At 39.7% G+C, this 21,467-nt stretch overlaps 1 protein-coding gene across 1 annotated transcript in view; it reads left to right on the top strand.

Annotated features, from left to right (window-relative positions):
- Window positions 1–7,332, top strand: part of BCKDHB (branched chain keto acid dehydrogenase E1 subunit beta) — a 229,699-nt gene extending 222,367 nt beyond the window's left edge. Inside the window, exon 10 of the mRNA XM_057527644.1 lies at window positions 7,186–7,332. Within this exon, the coding sequence (XP_057383627.1) occupies window positions 7,186–7,326 (141 nt within the window). The 3' untranslated portion in view covers window positions 7,327–7,332. The remainder of the gene's footprint in view (window positions 1–7,185) is intronic.
- Window positions 7,333–21,467: the final 14,135 nt, after the last annotated feature.

Below are 21,467 nucleotides of genomic sequence, written 5' to 3'. Positions count from 1 at the left end.
GGGACTCTACCGTCTGAAGAATAAATTTCATAGGTCTGTGCTATATACAAAATGGGTACAGACGTAAAATGTATATTTGAAGCTCTGTTTTAAAAACACGATACATTCTATTTAAACCATTAGCTTAAATGAAACATTTTATTTTACATTAGTAAAGTTGTATTTATTTAATTCAGCAATGAAATTAATTTGGAGTTGCTGGCACAATGCCTTCACAGGTTTCTGTGACTCATTTGTCATTCAAGACACCAGCATCCTTTTTTCCTCATCTGCTGAAACATGTTTTGACCGTGGGCAAGTGTTCATGGTAGATTTAAAACAAATATTCTCTGATAGTATTTGGAAACTGGGTGATGTCTAACCTTACGTAAATAACCAGGACTAATCAACTTAACATCAAAATGTAAGTCTCTAAGTTCATGGAACTTTAAAGCTATCAAACATGCATCATTTTGGTATATTAATTTAGTTTTTCTCGTAATATTTTGGTTTAACTCTTGCTCTGTTCATTTTGATCCCTAGACAAAGAATTGCATTTAGAAGCAAAACCTGTTGTCTCTTGTTAAATAATAACTAACAAGGACTAAATGGTATTGGAATTTAGGTTTAAAACTTCACAAATCACTTAAAGCTATTTCTTAATGTTTTTCCTAGAGAAGAAACGATAACTCTATGATCTAAGTGTCTTGTTCAGTGCTTGTAACGTTCATAGTTTAATTTACCCTCACTCCCAACGCCCTCTTAGAAACAAAATGTATTCTCCTAGTTTAAATGCATTATGGTGGCATCATAATTATTATGTGATATAACCCAGACCTTTTTGTTCGCAAGGTAATTTAAAAAATCAGTTTTCTGAGCTATTACTTTGAAATTAAGTTGTGGACTGATGGTTCTCATTATTCCAAGAAGGAACATAAAATCTGGATTTATCAGATAATCCTATAGGCAATGTCTTTTGACTTTGATGTGTTTCTCATTGCAGTGACCTGCATTTCTGACTTTCCATTAAATGTTTAGGAAAATTAGTTGAATAGTTTTTCAGGAAAGTGAAAGGGATTCTTCATCCCGTATCAACTCTAAGAAAGTAGGAACATATATGAAAGACCTAAATTTTCTTATCTCACTTTAAACTTCACAATTTTCCAACTCGAGACGCTATGTGGTCTTATGCAATGGGCTGTATCCAACTTTCTGTCATTAGAAGGACTGAAAAATAATTATTCCAAAATTGTTCTTAGAAAGAAATCTGAGTCTGAAATTGCCTTGAATTAAAAAACAAAAAACAAGCGACTGCTTTAAAAATAAATCAAATGATATTTTATGGGCTTTATTCTTGACTTTTTTGAAGTATGTGTGCCTCGATTATATGCAGTTATCTGTTGGGCTCTTCTACTTGGAACCTTCCTGTAACTGACTGACCAGGCTACTTTTCTATAGTAGCAATGCTTGGAAATTAAGTTCTTTCCCAGGGAATGGGGGGTGGGGTGGATTTTTTAACCATTTCTGGAGCTTCTGACTTCCTGATCTGGCCACACTTATTATTAACCTGTCGTTCTAGGCCCAGGAACTGGCAGTAAGTGTGTAGGCTCCCTGCTCCTCAGCAGGGGGCAGCACCAGATCCTGCCTTTCACTCGATGCAGCTGCCTCCTTCAGGAACTTCAGTGGTCCCCACCCTCCTTCCTCATACAGCACTTAAACTTGTTTTGGTATTTTCTTGCATTTTTTAAGGCTCAGTAAGTGTCCAATAAATGGTAGCTGTCAGGCACTGTGTTACAATGGATATTACTTCTCAGTGTTGACTGTTCTGTATACCAGAATCTTGTCTTCAGTGATGATTTGGGCTGTCATTTCAGATACCTTGTGTTTATTAGAACTTGAAAAATCTTAAGAGGAAAACAAAGACCTAGCAATTATTAGGTCAAGTAGACTTCAAAAACAAACAAACAAACAAACGCATAGAAAACGGGATCAGATTTGTGGTTACCAGAGACAGGGGTTGTGGGGGAGGGGGAATTGGATGAAGGTGGTCAAAATATACAAACTTCCAGTTATAAAATAAATAGTACTAGGGATTCGCTGTACAACATGATAAATATAATTAACACTGCTATTTGTTATATATGAAAGTTCTCTTCACAAGGAAAATTTTTTTTTCTATTTTGTTAATTTTGTATCTATATGAGATGATAGATGTTCACTGAACTTATGGTGATCATCATTTCATGATGGATGTGAGTCAGATCCTTATGCTGTACACCTTAAACTCATACAGTGCTGTATATTGATTACATCTCAGTAAAACTGGAAGAAAAAAAAACCCTTGCAATTATTGAGCACTATGGTATGTCAGGCATGAAAACAGGTACTTCTCATAGGCTGCTGCCCAAGCTAGAGATGCAAAAAGGCAAGGTAACAACAGAGTCACAAAACAATAGAATATCACAAGGACAGATGGGTTAGAAGTGGATTTATTTAGAGAGAAACACGCTCAACAGACAGAGTGTGGGCCATCTCAGACAGTGAGAAAAGGCACAAGGACAGAATTTGTAATACTTCTCTTTTGCCATTGACTAAACAGAGCCTTGGAGAGGTTAAATCCTAGTAGAACAAAGATTCCTTTCAGAGAGAATTCCAAAATCCATGCTGTATCAATTATATTATACGGCTTTGCCATAAAAACAAGAAAAAGATTTGTTGAGAGTGACAATAGCCCCACTGCGGAATGCTGGAGGCTGATTTCAGTGATGTGACTTCTGTGACGTGGTGACAGGAGAATTTATGGCTGATGTCCTTAAAACTTTCATGGGGAAATGAGGCTAAGTGTTGAGACATCTTGAGCGGTCCCTTGAAAGCCCTAACTTCCATGCATTTACGTACACATGTAATAACATATAACCTGTATTACATTCACCAAAGCATACGGATAAATGCAATACTTAATTTTTTGTGTGATGAGGACTGTTAAGATCTACTCTCTTAGCAGCTTGCAAATTTACAATACAGTGTTATTAACTTCAGTTGATATTAAGTACACTTAATTTTTAAAGCCTATCAGTAATATTTTGTCTTAATCATGGATCCTATTTTATTAATTTTTATTTATTTTCATTTTCATCTGCTAGAAAATTTACAGGATCTCTGTCGTCTGCAATTTCTCCAAGATACTTAAAAATTTATTTTGTTTTGTTACAGAAAATCGGCAAATAGAGAATTTTTCTTTTGCCGGGGTCTATGATTTTTATGATTTGAAATTGTTATTTCCCATTGTTTGCTTCCTTTTCTGGTTATAACATGCTTAGCAACCCAGATGGCTAATACATAAACAATTTGAGTTATGCTTCTTTAAATTATTTAGGATAGCCTAGGAGTTTCCTGATACCCAGGACCATCTGTTTATTGCTCTATGTGTTACCTTCATGCTTAAGTGTGTGCTTTCAGCTTTTTCACGTCTTAACGTCTACCTTCCTTATATACATGGGAAAGGCTTCTTAGACCGAATTTAACCCTTTTGAGGCTCTGTTGTAAAACCTTAATCCCAGCTTGCCTTCCATTTTATTTTTATTTTTTCTTGTTATTGCTGTTCTCAGTAGTTGTGCTTCAAAATTTGCAGAATGTATGTAGTCAGGTTTGAGTCTTAACTTGGCTCTGTACGTAGCTTGTCAACCTTGGGCAAGTTCCTTCACCTTGGTTTCTTCATCTGTGAAATGGAATATAATAACTACCTCATAGATTTGTTAAAATGTTTAAATGAGATAAAATACAGCTCATTTAGCACCACACCTGCTACATCATAAGTACGGGTTACTATTATTGTTATTAACATATTTTGGGAAGAAAATTCTCATACTTACAAAAAGACATACTCAGAAGTAAATTCAAATACCCTATATTAGAGTTTCGTGCAAGGGTCTTTTGGAAGGAATATCTGTTTTTCTCAAAGCATCTGATTATTTATACCACAAGCACAGTATATGTAGGTGTTACTACCTGATTGATTTAGAGTTTACTTTCAGTTCTTCTCATTGGATCCAAGGTGAAACTTTGGACCATGAATAGCTGGAAGGAAGTTTCTCCTGGCACCTGGCTGGGTTCTCTTCTGTTGCCCCTGGTTACATGTTCCACTGTGATTTGCTTTGTAACCTCACCGTCCCATCTGTCATTGTTCCGTGTGGATTGAGCCAGTCCACATACAAGCTCCCCAGGAAGAGAGACCAGAAACTGGTACTTCTCATCTTAGCCCCTGTGCTGGAGACTACCTGCAATCCTCATGACAACCCTGTGGGTTAGGTAACTATTTATTCCGAATTTTATGCAGATTAATATTTCTGAATCAAAAATCGTCACAGTTTAAAAAATGTAAGTGTACTTATGTGACCAATGGAAAAGAAGAATATGATGAATCTGGATTGTTTTGAAAATTCAGGTCATATGGTTGCTGTAGTCATGGTGTCAAAATGTGGTATATAAGGAAGAGAGATACTTTGTGCAGGATTAATCTGGCACATTGATCTATAAATCTGCCAATGAGTTTCAAATATTCCTTTTTCTGTGTGTGTGTGTGTGTGTGTGTGTGTGTGTGTGTGTGTATGTACAGCTTCTATATGAAAAAAACTGAGCTTGAACAAGGATGCCAGTTTTAATGGTTGCCCAAAGAAACTTGTAGTCACACATAAATCATTCATATGTGAACCAGTTCAGTGGGAAGTAACTCTGTATAGCTGCTTGATCCAAACATCTTATTTCCAGTTGCTTTAAAAGAAGTTTTAACACAAGTCCGTGGAAAGAATAACTAGGCTCTTTAATATACTTTAGATAGCAAAGCGCTAAAATTTCATACTGTTCCCATAGGTTAGGGTATATCCTTATAAAACTGAATCATATATTCTTGAATTATCTTCCATGATTTTTATAATTACTTTTTATATATTTATATATAGTAATTTATAATAATTTAATTCCATATACCTTACAGTAATTGTTTCCAAATTAAGAAAAGGCTATATATAAAATCACAAATTTGTGTTAACACAAAATAGGAACTTTTATCCACATAAGATGATTCTTCTTTTTACTCTTTACTTTTATATCAGTGCCAATTAATTACAAAAGTAATACTGTGTCATAAAAGCTCCAACAATACATATAAGGTACAAGTAGAGTCCTTTGTTACTTCCTTGTCACTCCTAGCCTCCAAGGGTGGCCTCTGTTGACAGTTCAAGTGTGACCTCACAGACCTTTTTCTACGCTCCTGCAAACATGTAGGTGTATTCCTGTAGAGTGATTCTCACATTCTTGAGAAATTAGAAGCATTGCTGTTTAAAAATAAATTTCAGTTTGGTGATGTTGGTCATTCTGCTAAAAGGAGTGATTTTCACAAACACTGAAACATCATTTTGTCATAGGCCAGCTTTCCAGGGAACTAGTTTGAAAGAATAATATTTTATAACAGGTGTAAAATCAAAGGTATTTAAGGGAAATATTTCCCCCTGGCTTTTCTGCATTTTGCAGTGCCCGTGGAGAGTTTGTGTATGAAGAATGCAGTATTCAGGGGAGGCGGAAAAACAGCTCGTGTCAACTAAAGTAATAAACTGAGTTAATCCCAAATTGACAATTTAAATCCCTTTAAAATAACTTGTTTCAATCAAGAAACCGTCTACCCAATCTGTCATCTCTTTTGAGCTTATTAGTAGTGGAATTTCTTAGGTGACTCTTTAAACCTTATGTCTGCAAGGTTCTCAGGTTATTGATGAAGACTTCCTGTTGCTGGGAAAACCAGCACTATTCGGTGTTTGATACTGTAAGTCGCAGTAGTTCTTTTGGGGGCAGGGAGAGTGTGTAAATAGCCAGCTGCTTCCCTTTGGAGGTGACTGTTCTGTTCCCAGGCCCTTTCTGCCCTGATACACTTGTCACTGGGAGAAATATATACAGAAGATAGGGACCGAGCATCAGCATTCCTTTAAAAATTTCTGCTCAAATGAAATGTAAAAATACAGTTAGTAAAATATGTAAGAACATGTGGACCTTTCCAAAGCATTTGTGACACAAAGCAATGGAGAAAGTGGATGTGTAGACTCAAAGATGTGATTTCAGGTAATAGCTGTGAATGGTAATATCATTTTCCTAAGAATAGTTTAATCACATATCTCTTTTTAGATTTCTTTTAACTCTCTAAACATTTTATTTTCAAATTTGAATTTGTCACTTGAATAACATTTTTTTTTTTTCCTGAAGATAACTTTCTACAGGGTCTCCTGTGGTCAGGATCTTACTTTTTTTTTAATTAATTAATTAATTTTTTATTGAAGTACAGTTGATTTACTACGTAGTGTTAGTTTCAGGTTACAGCAAAGTGATTCAGTTACACATATGTATATATTCTTAGGGATCTTACATTTTTTTGAACCAGATTTCTAGGCTCCTGGAGTTCAAAGTCTCTCAGGGAAGATAGATAATTGGGCAAAAACAGTGGATTGTGCTGAGTTCAGTGCTGTGAGAGTTCAGGGCTGTGGGAGTTCAGGGCAGAAGCCTCTCCCTCATCAGTGGTGCAGAGTTGGGGAGGTGCTGTCAAGGAAGGCTTCCTGGTGGAGGTGACTCCCAAGGTGATAGCTGAGAGATGTTCGCACATCAGTTGGGCAAAGAGCGGTAGTGGGCTTGGGGTGTGAGTAGCCAGGGGACTGTCAGTGTGTGTAAAACCTGGCTGTGAGAGAGACCTGAACGTAGGCAAGTAACTAGTAGTTCAGTCTGGTTGCATAGAGTAATTATAAATGTTTATTGTGAAAGTAATACATGTTTGTCCTATATAAAATTTGAAAAATTCAAGAAACAAGAGAAAACATATACTGTCACTAATTTCAAGCTGCAGAGTTTACTGTGAACATTTGTCATGATTTTGTCATACCTTACATTTATATTTGTAGAACAGCCTGTTTGGTATAATTCCACTTTGTCTTAAGCAACAGATATGTATATAGGCATAAAATGTATATACATATATGAAAACATATCTTAAGTAAAACTCGGATCAGGCCAGACATGCTGTTTGTTACCTGCTTTTTTCACATTATAATATTATTATAATGTGAAAAAATTATAATGCCCTTGGATGCCATTGTATTTGAAAGTGAAATGTTTCATTTCTGTGAATAAAATATTTTTGAAGTTAACCATCTGGATTCTTCTCTGCAGGAAGAATGTTTCCTGAACCTGGAGGCTCCTATATCAAGGGTATGTGGATACGACACGCCGTTCCCTCACATTTTTGAGCCGTTCTACATCCCAGACAAATGGAAGTGCTATGACGCCCTTCGGAAAATGATCAACTATTGATTACAGGTAAGTCTGCCCTGCGTTTTGAGAAAGCTAGTGAGTGTTCCTCACATTAACGTCCTGTTGATCAAGGAACAACCGTCATCAGTGCGTTGTCTTTTCATAAATGGCAACTTCCAGAACAAAGTGTGGATTTCAGAAAAAAAAATGTGAATTTATAGTAGTATGTTTAAATTTAATAGAAATATATCAAGCATATGCATTATCTGATTTCTATAAAACAGATACATGCACATGTTAACATTGAATAATCACTAGATGAAGATGCCGTCTGCCATGATTGCAAATATACCTTACCCCGTTGTTCCAACTTTATCCTCATTTGTGTATATTTTTATCGGCAATTTAAACCGTTCATGAATCGGGTTAATTTCTGTTATTTAAAGATGGCCCTTCAGGCACCGTTAAATTGGACTCCAGTGATTTAAACTATATGATGATCCATAGCATTCTGAAATTTGCCTTCATGTTATCTTGAAAGATACGTTTGTTGAACAGGAAACCTATTTATTATGTATAAGGGAAATTGTTACTTAAAAAAAAAAAAAAAAATCCAGCACCGCTACCATTCCCAGAACCTTTCTTGGCAAGTGAATGTTTTAAAATTATGGCTAATAAGTGACATTTATTCATTGTGATTTTCTAGGTCATGCTTTTCTGTCCCTCTAGCAGTGTTATTCTAGCAAAAATGAATACCATTTAAAGACTGTTAAGTTAGTTTTCAGGGCTTTAATATAGAAGATGCTATCACCAATACACTGATTTATTTTACCTTTGGCATTTTTTGAAATGGTTCAAAATGTGTAGATAGGGATTAAGTGCTTTACATTTTAATATCTAGGTTGTCCAAATAATAATAATACATTTTGAAGAACCATGATCTTTGAAAGGAAAGGGAAGAATAGGCTTTATATAATAACATAGCCTGTACTTTTTAAAGATTAGGAAATACTATGATTCTTGAATTCTGTGTATGGGTAGTAAAGCCAGCTCACCTCAAACCAGAGAGAGAGATACCTTTACATTTGGGCATGTAGAGAAAATAATGCCCTCCATCCACCACTATGATCCCCACCTCTTTGTAGTTCTATTCTATCCTCTATTCTGAGGATATTGTCATAGGCATTAGTAGGGCCGTTAGCCTACATGCCCCAGTATTCTCTCAGACATGCAGAGGTAGACACTGTATTTCTGACGTCCTCATAATGTCTGTGAGAACAGCTGGCTTCTACAGTCTCACTTAAGCCTGGTTAGAGGACTTCCTCACTTTTATGTCCATCTTGTTCCTTGCATGGACCATCCATAATGGAAAGTCAAGGTAATACTGTGTGGCCATGTCCTTGTTGCTATTTTTAAAGTAATCTTTAGATGCTGGTTTTAAATTTGGATATGTATTTCTTTTTAAACCTAAAAAAAAAAAATATTTAGACCTCTCATGAAAATACGATAAAAGAAGAGTAGCTCTTCTACGCTAAAAGTTACATATGGCATTAAAGAAAGTAGTCATGCAGTTGAGAAAGTCTGTATTTAATTCACGGTGGCCAGGGTGTCTATAATCGTTATTGACTTCTTTTACAGAAAAACCGGAAGATTAGGACTAGATACGGGAATATTTTTCTGAATTTTTTTATATTTCCTCTTCTTGAAAATAGAGTTTTTATGAAATGAATCGACTTGGATATTGGCTGAAAAATGATGAATTAATTATTGTATTCACACGTATGAATTGATCATTTCCATTAAGAGTCATTTCAGATTAATTTTTAAAAATATTCTGCATGGTAGGCTTATAAATTCCATTTAATTGTGTCTGTAAATATTGGATGTGGGATACTATTCAATAAAGCAAAAATCAGACTGTCTTCAGCTTGTGTCTCTTTTTTGTTTTTGTAGCTACAGTGATCGTAGCTTGTTAGTTACATCTGCATGGAAGTGAAATGTTTAGAAATGCTGATTTTTCAACTTTATTGTATTTGGTTTCATTCTTTATGGCTAAGACAGTTGTATGTTGATGAAACTTCTGGAATGTTTTTCCTAGTTCTTCCCTCTTGTGCCAAGAAGGTGGTCTACTGAGGGGCAAGTTCACTTTTTCTCCAGAGTGTGATGAGGCAGGAAGGATCATCTTTGCTTCCTCTCTTTCTTTTTCTGGGAGGTGGACAGCCTGAGCCTGTCTTCTGTTATAAAATCATCAAGCTTTTGCTGCAGTTTTTTGGTTTTTCTGGCCACGATGTTGCAAAACAAATATTTTTTTCCACGTCCTTTATATTAATATGTAGCTAAAAAGAAAAACAGCATGAACAGCGACATAAGGAGGAAACCTCCTTGCTGGGGACTTTGTCAGGGCCTCTTGTATCTGACTAGGCCTTTCCCGCCCTTCACCATAGTGTAGACAACGGCCTCAGGGACCCCTTTGCAGAAGCCCTCACCCTCCGGCCCTACCCTCAGAGGGGGTGCTCTCATCCCTACCTTCCCTCCCATACACCCAAGAAGAGCTCTTCTCACCAGTTCCAGCTGAACGATCCCCACCCCACCCCCGACAAAAATCAGAGAAATAGGGTCATGTAGTGTTTTCCTTTCTCTATAAACACTGGAAAAAATGGACATTTTTTTATGATTACAAATGTATATATTACTTTAAAACTACAGTTTAAAAAGTTGTGTCCTGTTTATTTTTATCAGATGTTTGGAGGAGGATATGGAAAGTGACATTTGTAGATTGCCAGAGACTTGGAGTAAAGTAAAGAAGGCACTTTGTAACAGATTCTGGAGAGCAGTGGCTAAAATAAACAAAGCTTTTGTTAGGGGTAAAAACAAAGCCCTGTCCTTGGTTTATAAATAGAAACACCTGAACAGTATAGGATGGGAAAAGATGTACTTGTCAGCAATAAGTTTGGAAAAGATTTAGGGAATCCATTTGGCTTATGGTTCAGGACATTCTGAGTGGAAGACGCCAAAACTCAGTATGGACCTTGGCTTCGGCCTTCCCTCTCCACTGAGGCTCTAGGCGTCCTTGCAGGGAGCTCTGTGCTCACACGGTCAGTCCAGCAGAGCAGGGAACGTGTGCTGGTCACCCACGTCTGGGCCGATAATGGGTTCTATTTGAACATATTTGTTTTACTTGAACTTATTTTTTTAGTTGATATTATTTATGATTTCAGTTGAAGTTACTTGTTTTATTGCCATTGGTATCTTTTAATCCTATTTTTAAAATTCATTTGTTGTTGTAAGAATTTTCCCTTAGTTATTTTAATTTTATTTTCTTTAACTCTGCTTCCCTTCTCCAGTTAGCCCTGCTGTGCCTACCAGTAAATGCCCCCTTCCCTTCCAAAGTAAAGAAGTTACACTTCATGCTAAACTCGGTCTATGGCGCAAGAAGTACATACACATCTAAATAATTGTGTTAAACAAAATTTTTTTTTACATGAAACGAATTGTTCCATATTGTGAAAATAAGAAAATGGTGGTGTGTCCCAAGGACAAAGAACAAGATAAACTCAAAGGGCCAATACTGCCTGAACAAAGAGTTACAGGACTTCTATCACTCTGTCACAATGTGACCATTGCAGTGTCCCAGAGCCCTCCCAAGCAGCCTGCCCCGTCCCTTTCCCATCCCATATACGGAAAGACGTTTGCCCCATTTTTCTCCCGCTCAGCACACTGAAAGTATACATACTCTGCCCAGTCAGCCGATGACTTGCAGGTTCCCTGGCTATAAAAACAGACAAGCAACCCGTGCTCAGTGTCGACTTTCCCTGGCTACCAGGAGGTCGGCCCGCTGTTCTTGCAGCGACTCTTCTCTTTAATAAACTCTATCTTCCTTACATTCTGCCTCGTGTCTGGAAATTCTTTTCCAACCTGCGCTCGGACCACGACAAAAATAGCAACGAGAAGACACTCAAGAGATGTTAAAGGAATTCCAAATTCCCCACCACCCCCAGCCTCAGGATAAAGTCTGCTCCATGTGACAACATGAATGTATAAGTGAATATAATCTTCTATAGTTCCAATTACCCAAGTCCTTTCGCAAAAAAATATCGCATCCGTGTTCTGTACAACTGATAGATATTATCCAAGCTAAGTAAACAGTATACATTAATTAGATAGAGAAATGAGGCGCAACAGCGAGACAATTACCTCATTTTAGTCCATGAAATTTAAGTCACAGAAGCTGGAAACTCTTGCTGGGATCCTGAGAAGACATCCCACAGAGGGTCCACACTCGCTTTCGTGAAATCTCCTTCCTGTCAGCTTGCCTGGGGTGGACTCGTGTGGCTTCTGGCTGCTTTTGGCCTCCCTGCCCCCACTTCTAGAAACAGCACTGCTGTTTGTTTAGAGAACTCCCTCTCCCAGCGCGTGTGGCTCTCTCTGGAGGGGCTGCCAATCCCAGTGCCATCCAGCACCAGTCACAGGGATGGCCCTGGCCCAGGCCCTCCGGGTACCACAGGACAGAACGTCGGGTTGCTCATGCAGAAGCACAACTTAGTCAGCCTCAGACTTGTCAATGACACTAAATTCTAGAAGACTGGTTCTCAAACTTTTACCAGTTCCAGGTACACCAGGGACAGAACTGATGGGTGCACACCGTGTAGGCACACGGCACTGCCTTAGCAGAGATACTCAGCTGAGGGGTGAGGGCATGACCCCAAAGCATCATGTTGGAATTTTCAGAGAGACATGAGGTTTGGAGACTCTGATGTGTTTTCCTAGGCCATGGAACTTGGAAAGAAATAGGAAACATTCATATATGGGCAAAGATTTGGAAACCCTGACACCTGATACCTCCCTGAATACGGTATTTAAAGATATTTGCCAGGAAAATGAGAAATAAAATTAGAACAAGAATGAGGAAATCATAGGTGGAAAGGACTAGAAGTAAAAATGAAAACAAGTTAGATGAAAAGATGTACATCAGTAATTGTCATAAATACACTTTTTGTTGGTGCTGTGCTGTGAGGCTTGTGGGATTTTAGTTCCCCGACCAGGGGTTGAACCCAGGCCCTCAGCAGTGAGAACACAGATCCTAACCACTGCACCACCAGGGAATTCCCATAAATACTCTTTTTATGTGAAACAAATGTTCTACATTTGACAAAAGGAATATATCACAGTGAAAATATAACAGTTAAATTCTTTACATTCTAAATGCGTAGTATTAAAATGTAAGCAAAAACTTATAATGCAAAAGATATGAACAGAACAGTTGTAGAAGGCCTTGTCACCCCACTTTCAATTTGATACATGAAGTAGACAGGAATAAGTAATAGGCTTAGGTCAATAGGAATATATTTTAAACTTTGTGTCTTCATAAACAGAGACTCTGTCGCCTTTTAGCCTATACACAGGCAGTTCAAAAAATTGACCATATACTGTACTAAGGCACAAAGAAAAATAACAGTAAATTCCCCAAAGAAAAGAGTATTCAAAGGTACCACATCCCACTTAGAAATAAAAAGACGCCAAGCTAAGTAACTGTGGAAGCAAGGAGGAAACAACTACAACATAATTAGAAGATAAGATCACTGATACGCTTCAGCCAAAATTTTACTCACAGATAAATTCATAGACTTTACGTCTTTTAAAAAGAAAAACTGAAAATACAAGGATGCAAGAATAAAGAAGGAAGAAGCACAAGAAGAATGAGAAGAATAATAAAGTTAATAGCAGAACATGCCAAATGAGAAAAATAAAATTGTAAAATCGAAGTTTTTTTTTTTTTTGGTAAAAATGAAAGTTTTTCTTTCATTTTATACTGTCTGTTCCCTATGAAAGTGGAGGTTTTTATGTAATCAGGATATCAGCAAATAAAGGCTACATAACTGTTGTTCCTATATCGGGTAACACTTTCAAGGTCCTTCATTTGAGGAGAGGAAATAATTTAGCCAAACCTAATTGTTTATCCAATGTATTGATAAGCAAAGGTCTTTGTTTTTAGAATATTTTGTTCCATCATTTTAAGAAAATAATTAGTAAGGTCTTGTTTTGCTAAGTCCTTCAGTTTCTTGCCGAGGCCTACTTGGCTACCATAAATATCTTATTTCTATGAATTTTCATAAGATACAGTGACCGTTGTCGAAGAAATATTAATCAGTCGACCTAAGAAAGAAATGGAAAATTTTATTCAAGCCAAATTTGAGGATTATAACCCGGGAAGAGCATCTCAGAAAGCTCTGAGAACTGTTCCGCTCGTTAGAAGTCAAGGCACAGTTGTATAAGTTTTTTGAGATAGAGGGCTGTACATTAAATGACGTATTATTGACAGTTTACACAATCCAGATCTAAGTGTCATCGTGATCCCTTACAAAATCAAGAAGGAATGTTATCTTTAAGGAGTTATCTTGTTGATGAGAATGTTGCTGTTGATGGTCGAGCTGGTATTTCTGCCGATGGGGAAGGTTTGGTGGATTCATGATGCAGATACACAATGAACAGTGGGGGGAGAGAGGAGGCCAAAGGGCAGAGAAAAGTTTTTATGTTTAAATTTTTCTTGTCTTGCCATAAAATATGAATTTTATTTCACACTATAAAGAATTAGAATAATTCTTTTAAAAATATTTTTTTGATCATTTGGAACGTCTACCTACTTATTACACTGGGATTTTTTTCCCCTTCATTCCTAATTTGTTTTTAATTGAAATATAGTTGATTTGCAATGTTGTGTTAATTTCTGCTGTACAGCAAAATGATTCAGTTATACATATATATACAATCTTTTTAATATTCTTTTCCATTATGGTTTCTCATAGGATATTGAATATAGTTCCCTGTGCTGTACAGTAGGACCTTGTTGTTTATCTATTCCATATATAACTGCTTACATCTGCTAATCCCAGCCTCCCACTCCATTCCTCCCCCAACGCCCTCCCCCTTTGACAACCACAAGTCTGCTCTATGTCCATGATTCTGTTTCTGTTTCGTAGATAGGTTCATTTGTATCATATTTTAGATTCCACATGTTGTACTGGTTCCACAAAGGCAGGGAGCTTTGGTCCGTTTATTACAATTCTGCAGAGCCTAGAAAAGTCCTGGTCTACAGAGGCTCTCAATATGCTGCTGAACAAACCCATGAAAGGAAATGCAGGCCTATACTTGAATCAGACCTTGTACTTGAAAAGCACTTGAAAGTAAGTACTTTGAAGCACTTGAAAAAGTACTTGAAAGTAATATCAAATACTATCAATATATTACTTTAAATGTCTACTTTGAGTAGTGTAGACATTTAAAGTAATATATTGATAGTATTTGATATTTTATACCAGTTGATATTCTAGACCATCAGAGACATGGGGTTGTATCTCATTTCTTCAGGAATTTCAGGAACAGAAACAGTCCTTCTGGTAGGGCAAGACCTCAAAAGTCCCCAAGAGATGAACATCGTTTCTATATTTTTAGGCCTATTTCTTCAGATAGATTTCAAAACCATGTATTTTTTTTAAGGGGCTCTAAGACAATATTGTACATTAAAATGTGTCTGCAAATGGGCAAACCAGAATAGAACGCTCATTCAAAACTGTTCATTTGAGAGTGATGAGATTGTCAGTAAGTTTCCTTTATTTTCTTCACCTCTGTTCTTGTAAGTCACAAACGGAGAGCCAGCCTGGCTCAGAGCTGTCCTACCAATGGTCCCATCTTCTGTTTGGTCTGCAGACTTGGGACTGGGCCAGAGGTAGGACACCATGTCCTCGGCCGCAGTGCCTAGTCAAGGGATGGGAGGTGACCCAAACCAGCCAATCAAAGCCATTTTCAGGATTTTTCAAACAAACAGATCTAGGCTGATGTTATTCTGGAAGGACCTACTGCTACCTTCCCTGTAGAAGAAGGCCTTCTTCATCCGAGAAAGAAAGGAACCATTGTACTAAGGAAAGATGTTATACAAGCTGGGTCAGTCCCCCCACGGCCAGCTGACCAGCTCCACTGCTGCCATGTGCAGCTTCAACTTCCTTTCACTCCAGGATCCTTCCACTTTGTTCTAAATTGGATTTCTGTTGCTTGCAAACAGAAACATCCTAATTCAGTCCTTCCAATGCTTTGGAATATATTCTTTTTGAAAGAAGAAAGTCCACATGTTTTAAATAAAATATACTTGGGGAAAACCCTCCACCCTTGGGACTAGTCTACGTATTGTGCTTGATTTTTTTCTTATCTACGACATGCAAACTAGATGGAGATATTGCGTTAATATCAAGTATCTTAGCCATAAAATAAATGAATTCAGACTTTCAGCCTGAAAGTTGAATGCTGGCAACCTTCCCTTAGGCCAAGAAAATGAGCAGTTACACAGCATCTGTCTTTTGGAAGCCTTACTCTTTGGAGGCTTATTCACATAAAGTTCTTTACTGAAGTCATGAGACCTTAGAACTGTTTTTAAACTTACCCATGTAGCCCCAAACAGCCCTTGGGAATTTTCTTTTTGAAAGAAGTTTAATATGTCTGTGGTCAGTCTAATAGCAAATGTTTCTTTGAGAATACTTTGTGTAAATTCCCCATATTTTCCTCTTTTCCATTGAAGCATACATTTACTTTCACCCTATTTCATCTTTTTTTTTTTAAATTATTTTATTTATTTATTTATTTTTGGCTGTGTTGGGTCTTCGTTTCTGTGCGAGGGCTTTCTCTAGTTGTGGCGAGCGGGGGCCACTCTTCATCGCGGTGCGCGGGCCTCTCACTATCGTGGCCTCTCTTGTCGCGGAGCACAGGCTCCAGACGCGCAGGCTCAGTAATTGTGGCTCACGGGCCCAGCTGCTCCGCGGCATGTGGGATCTTCCCAGACCAGGGCTCGAACCCGTGTCCCCTGCATCAGCAGGCAGATTCTCAACCACTGCGCCACCAGGGAAGCCCCCTATTTCATCTTTTATGTGAAGTATTTCAAGGAGGTCAGAGAACATACGTGTCGTGACTGCGTGCCTTTCACCAAATGTAAAAATTGCAAATTACAATTCATCTTCCCTAGGTTACCTTAACCCAGAGGAAAAATTAAATTAACATTAATAGCAACAAGTAGTGTTTTGGGTTTCTTTTTTGTTTTTTAATTCTATCCCAACTGCTAGACAGCCTCATAAAGTTTTCCCTAATTATTTGGGAGAGTTGCTGGAGGGTTGCTTGGACAACCATGCGGAGTCCACAGTCCTCTGGCTCTGGCTTCACATCCCTGCAGAAGTGTCTGCTGCCAGCAGCTACAGAAGGCACCACAGGGCTGCCGCTGCGACAAGGGCCACCTGCAGCTGGCGCTGTCCTCCCCGAAGCCCTCAGGGCCCACACAGGGGTGAGGCGTAGGTGTGGATGCCAGGGATGCTATTCCTCACTGGGTCTCTGGAGCGGAGACAGTGCTCTGTGTTCTTCCCGGAGGCAGGAAAATCATCTCCCGTTGTGATACATGGATCCCAAGAGAGCATGGTTGCGTGCCCCCCAAAATCTCATGGATATTTGGTGAAACAGACCATGTGCTATTCACTGGTGACAGACCAACTCTTGTACTTAGAAGCTCTGTCCCTCTCTGGGGCTCAACGATTGTTACTGGTCTAGTCTGGGTCCCCAGCTCCCTCTTCTCTGAAACCAGACTCCTCTGCAGGGCTCCTCTCTCTCTCTGTACACAGAGACCATTGGCCAACCTGCCTGCCCTTCCTGTAGGTCAGTCTACGTGTTAGAGCAGCGTACTTTAGTCCTAACTAGGTTTACTCTTCCAAGGAAGGACCTCATGTCTATCAGATTTATTTGATGTTATTGTGTGCACAGTAATAATTTTCATATAGATCATGAGAAAATGGCTTAGGAGAAAATGGAATGGCAGTGGTGTGTGATTCATGGTACATCCATATGATTAGGTACTCTATAGAATTTGCAAGTAATGATTACGAAAATTATGTAGCAGCATGGAAAGATGCTCATGATATACTTTTAAGTGGAAAAGTCATGATGCAAAATTATATGTATATTATGATTATGACTATTATTACTTATGATTACAACCATTATTACTTAAGATTTTTCTTGTGTAGGAATAGAGAATATAGCAGCACTGTTAAGAGTGAGTACCATGAGTTATATCATAATAAAAGGGTAGTTTCTAGCATGTTCATTACGCAAACTAATAAAAGTACCGAATATATACTTTACTAAACTGTTAGCAAGTATTAAACATTGCGTAACCTTCCTATTTAAAACATGGTTTCTAAGCACCGGTACGAAAGAATCTTTTAGTCCATCTGATTACTGCAAGAACCTGAAATAAATAAAATACAATTTTTTCCTTTCTCTCTCAAACTCTTTCTTCCTCCCCCTCACACACACACACACACACACACACACACACAGACACACACACACACACTATGAATTATTCAAATGAGAACGACTCATTTGATAAACTCAGAAGCGAAGACTAAAAAAGAAATAATTCATCTTCTACAGTACTATACTAATGCCTTTGTAACTTTCTGACCCTTTCTATTATGATTTATAAGTTTATGAGTGTTATAGCAGAAAAAAGATGTCACATTCAAAGGTTTTAATTGAGTAGAGTTTAATAAAGGGACTATTTACAAAGTTCTGGGCAGATGTAGGGAACCAGGAAGGAAGGGTGAAGCACCCACGAGCTCACAGCCCTCTCCGGGAAGTCATCACCGTGGAGCCTGAGGGGGGGTGGGCAGGAACGGTCCTGGAGCCCGGAGAGAGCGGTTGCCATGGAAGAGGGGCTGCCTGACAGGAGCTGTGGCCACAGAAACAGGACAGCTGCTGAAACAGCATGGGCGTGGGGGAGAGGAGGGTACGTATCCTGGTCTCTGTCTCTCCTTCTACCCCCTGACAGTCTGTCAGTGCTTCCCTTTGGCCAAATCCAATTTCAGGCCAAGAGGCCGACTAGCTTGGTGGTACCGTCCCCGGTGTAGCCTCTCCAGAAACAGAGCAGGGCAGAGCCGTGGGGAGTGGGTGCAGAGGGGTGAATGGAGACTAACCCGCATGAGGAGCCCCCAGCTATTCCACATCACAGGAGGCGCCCAGGGAGATAGATGCCTGTTGAACTGCAAGCTGACTGTTTTTGGATCTGATGAAAAATGTAGATCCTTTTTAGCCATGCCACCTTTTCCTGGGCGAGCCTGGGCTTTTGATGGCTATGTGTTCTGCCGGTGGAAATTTCTGGCGGAGCATCTATGCCCTGGCTTTGCAACGATACCCTGGGAGCCCTCAGTCTTCCTGCAAAAACCTAGACTGTTTGAGCTCTCAGTCTGTGGCACGGCTGCCACGCTGGAGGAGAGCTTCCGTGCTGTTTGCCAGCTCACACCTACTGTTCCCCGGGCGCACGCTTTTCTCTTTCATTTTGTTGGAGCACATCCTGCAGTAGATTCCTTAGAACGTCTTCATGAGAAGCTAATTTCTTGATTCCTTTCTCGTCGGAGAATGGCCTTCCTCTAACCCTTGACTCATAGTTTGGCTGAGTATAAAATTTTAGGCTAAGACACATTATTGTCTCAGAATAGTTAAGGCATTGCTTAATTCTTCTCAACTTGTCTTAAGTCTCTTATTTTTTCTCTCAAAATTTGCCTCTTTATCAGACCTCTTGGGACACTTCCTTAATCTTGTCTTCTAATTTTCTACCCTTTAGCTTTATTTTGGCCAACTTTTTTTTACTAATCTCTCTCAGAGCATCCTCTTATTTTAAGGCTGCCATATCAGCCTGTATATGTATGTGTACCTGTATATATATATGTGTACACACACATATATACAAATATATATACATATGTGTGTGTGTGTATATCTCTCAGGATATATATTTGAGTTGTTGCTTTTTTAGGAGTTTTATCATGTTCTCTGAATTATATTGTTTCCTCTGGTTTCCATTTTTCTATTTCTCTTGGCTTCTCTTTTTTGTCTTATGTATGCTGATTACCAGTTGGTTTTATTCAAGACTGAGCATCAAAAGCTGACCTGGATTGTGACATATACCTGCAGTGGAATATTATTCAGCCATAAAAATGAGTGAAATCCTGATACACACGGCAAAAGGGATGAACCTCCAAAACATGCTGAATGAGAGATGGGGGACACAAATAGTCACGTGTGATTCCGTTTATATGAAGGATCCAGGATAGATAAACCCATGGAGACAGAACGTAGATCAGTGGTTGCCCGGGGCTGGGGGAAGGGGAGAATGGGAAGAAAGTGCTTAATGGGTACCGGTAAGGGGGTTTACTTCGGAGTGATGGACATGTTGTGGAATTAAATAGAGCAGGGGTCCCCAACCCCCAGGCCCCGGACCAGTAATGGTCCGCACAGCAGGAGGTGGACGGTGGGCAAGCGAGTGAAGCTTCATCTGCCGCTCCCCATCGCTCACATTGTCACCTGAACCGTCCCCCCCATCGCTCGCATTACCGCCTGAACCATTCCCCCACCACCACCCCGTCCGTGGAAAAATTGTCTTCCACTAAACCAGTCCCTGGTGTCAGAAAGGTTGGGGACCGCTGAAATAGAGGAAGAGGCTTCACAACATTGCGAATGTACTGAATGCCACCAAATTGTCCATTTAACATGGTTCACTTTGTTATGTGAATATCATCCCAATAAATTATTATTATTTTTTTTAAATGAAACTCTCTAGGAGTTAAGCCAGCATTTTTTTAATTTATTTATTTTTGGCTGTGTTGGGTCTTCGTTTCTGTGCGAGGGCTTTCTCTAGTTGTGGCAAGCGGGGGCCACTCTTCATCGCGGTGCGCGGGCCTCTCACTATCGCGGCCTCTCTTGTTGCGGAGCACAGGCTCCAGACGCGCAGGCTCAGTAGTTGTGGCTCACGGGCCTAGTTGCTCCGCGGCACGTGGGATCCTCCCAGACCAGGGCGCGAACCCACGTCCCCTGCATTGGCAGGCAGACTCTCAACCACTGCGCCACCAGGGAAGCCCAAATTATTTTTTTAAAGCTGGGAGAGCTGTGGATGTGTGTGTGGCATGACAAGCAGTGGCCTTCGTTTCCAGATGATTAGGCAGAGAATCCCCCCACCTTGAGAGCACTCCAGCATTGCTGGCACAGGAAAGGCTGTCCTCTGAGGCTTTTTCCCAAGAAAAATGTCCTCATCTCTCGCCTAAAGGGTGGCAGGCTAGTTCATTAAGTGCCACTTGGACCCGGGGTCTAGATGTCACATTCAATTCCATGTTTTCTACCTTGGACATTGTTCCATTCTTGCTCTGGACCAGGTTTTCCGGATCCCAAAGGCTGTCCCTCTCAATCTCTCTGGAGGATAATCCCCCGAGTCTCCATGGGGCAGGCAGACACCCAGTTGTGTCCTTGTGAGGGGGAGGGAAGGCAATGCCCCGGGGTCCTCGCCTGGCTTCAGCCCCGCTGTGGGCCACACCGAGACTCTCTGAGGTCAGCCTCTTGCCGGTGGCCATCCCTGCTCTCCACTGCCTTTCCAGTCCTGGCTTGGGGCTTCCTCTTCGGGCACAGCACTTCTTATTTCATTTTTCTGACCTTGTACTCATGTCCCCTCTCCTGTTTTCCTTGTCCTTGGTGTTTATACTTTTTAAAAACGTTTCCTTCATTATCATTTTAATGCCCTCTGAGGAAGGAGAGGAGGAAAACCTGTTTGTTGTTCAATAGGCTGGTTTAACTTGTACATTTTTTTTTTTTGGCTAAACTTCTCAGGGGACGTTTACCTGAGAATGAAAAGAATGGTCAGCCCTGAAGTAAGCTGTGTTCTCAGGCAAGTTAATGAATTGCCTGATCTTTTCTTGTGCCCGATTTTTTACCGTTAAAACGGTCCCAGGAGGTGGTGCGACGTGGCAGGCCATGGAAGGGCCCACGTTTATTAAATGCCGGTTTCGTGCCAAGAGGACAACCCTGTCCCTCCTCAGCCTTCGAGTGAAAAGTACTGAGATTAAACTGTTTACCTGTCTTGTGTGATTGTTTTTGTGAAGTATCAATTCTTGTAAGTCTCTTTGACGTAGGTGAAAATGAAATAAGGTAGCATCCCCAGAGCCCTGGGACCTCAACCTGTGCCTCTAGGATAGACTTCTCCCCTGCCACTGTCATTATTTGTTTACACCTTTGAACCCCAGCCTCCAGCAGGAAGGAATCCTGCCTTAGTTATCACCGCACACGAAGCAGCTCAATGAATACTCATACAATATGCACGGCACTCCTGCTATAGGAACAATTTA

Source organism: Balaenoptera acutorostrata, chromosome 14, assembly GCF_949987535.1.
Source record: "Balaenoptera acutorostrata chromosome 14, mBalAcu1.1, whole genome shotgun sequence".
NCBI classification, from domain to species: Eukaryota; Metazoa; Chordata; class Mammalia; order Artiodactyla; family Balaenopteridae; genus Balaenoptera; species Balaenoptera acutorostrata.
The sequence above is the reverse complement of the archived record's forward strand: the minus strand, read 5'-3'. Positions and strand labels throughout refer to the sequence as shown.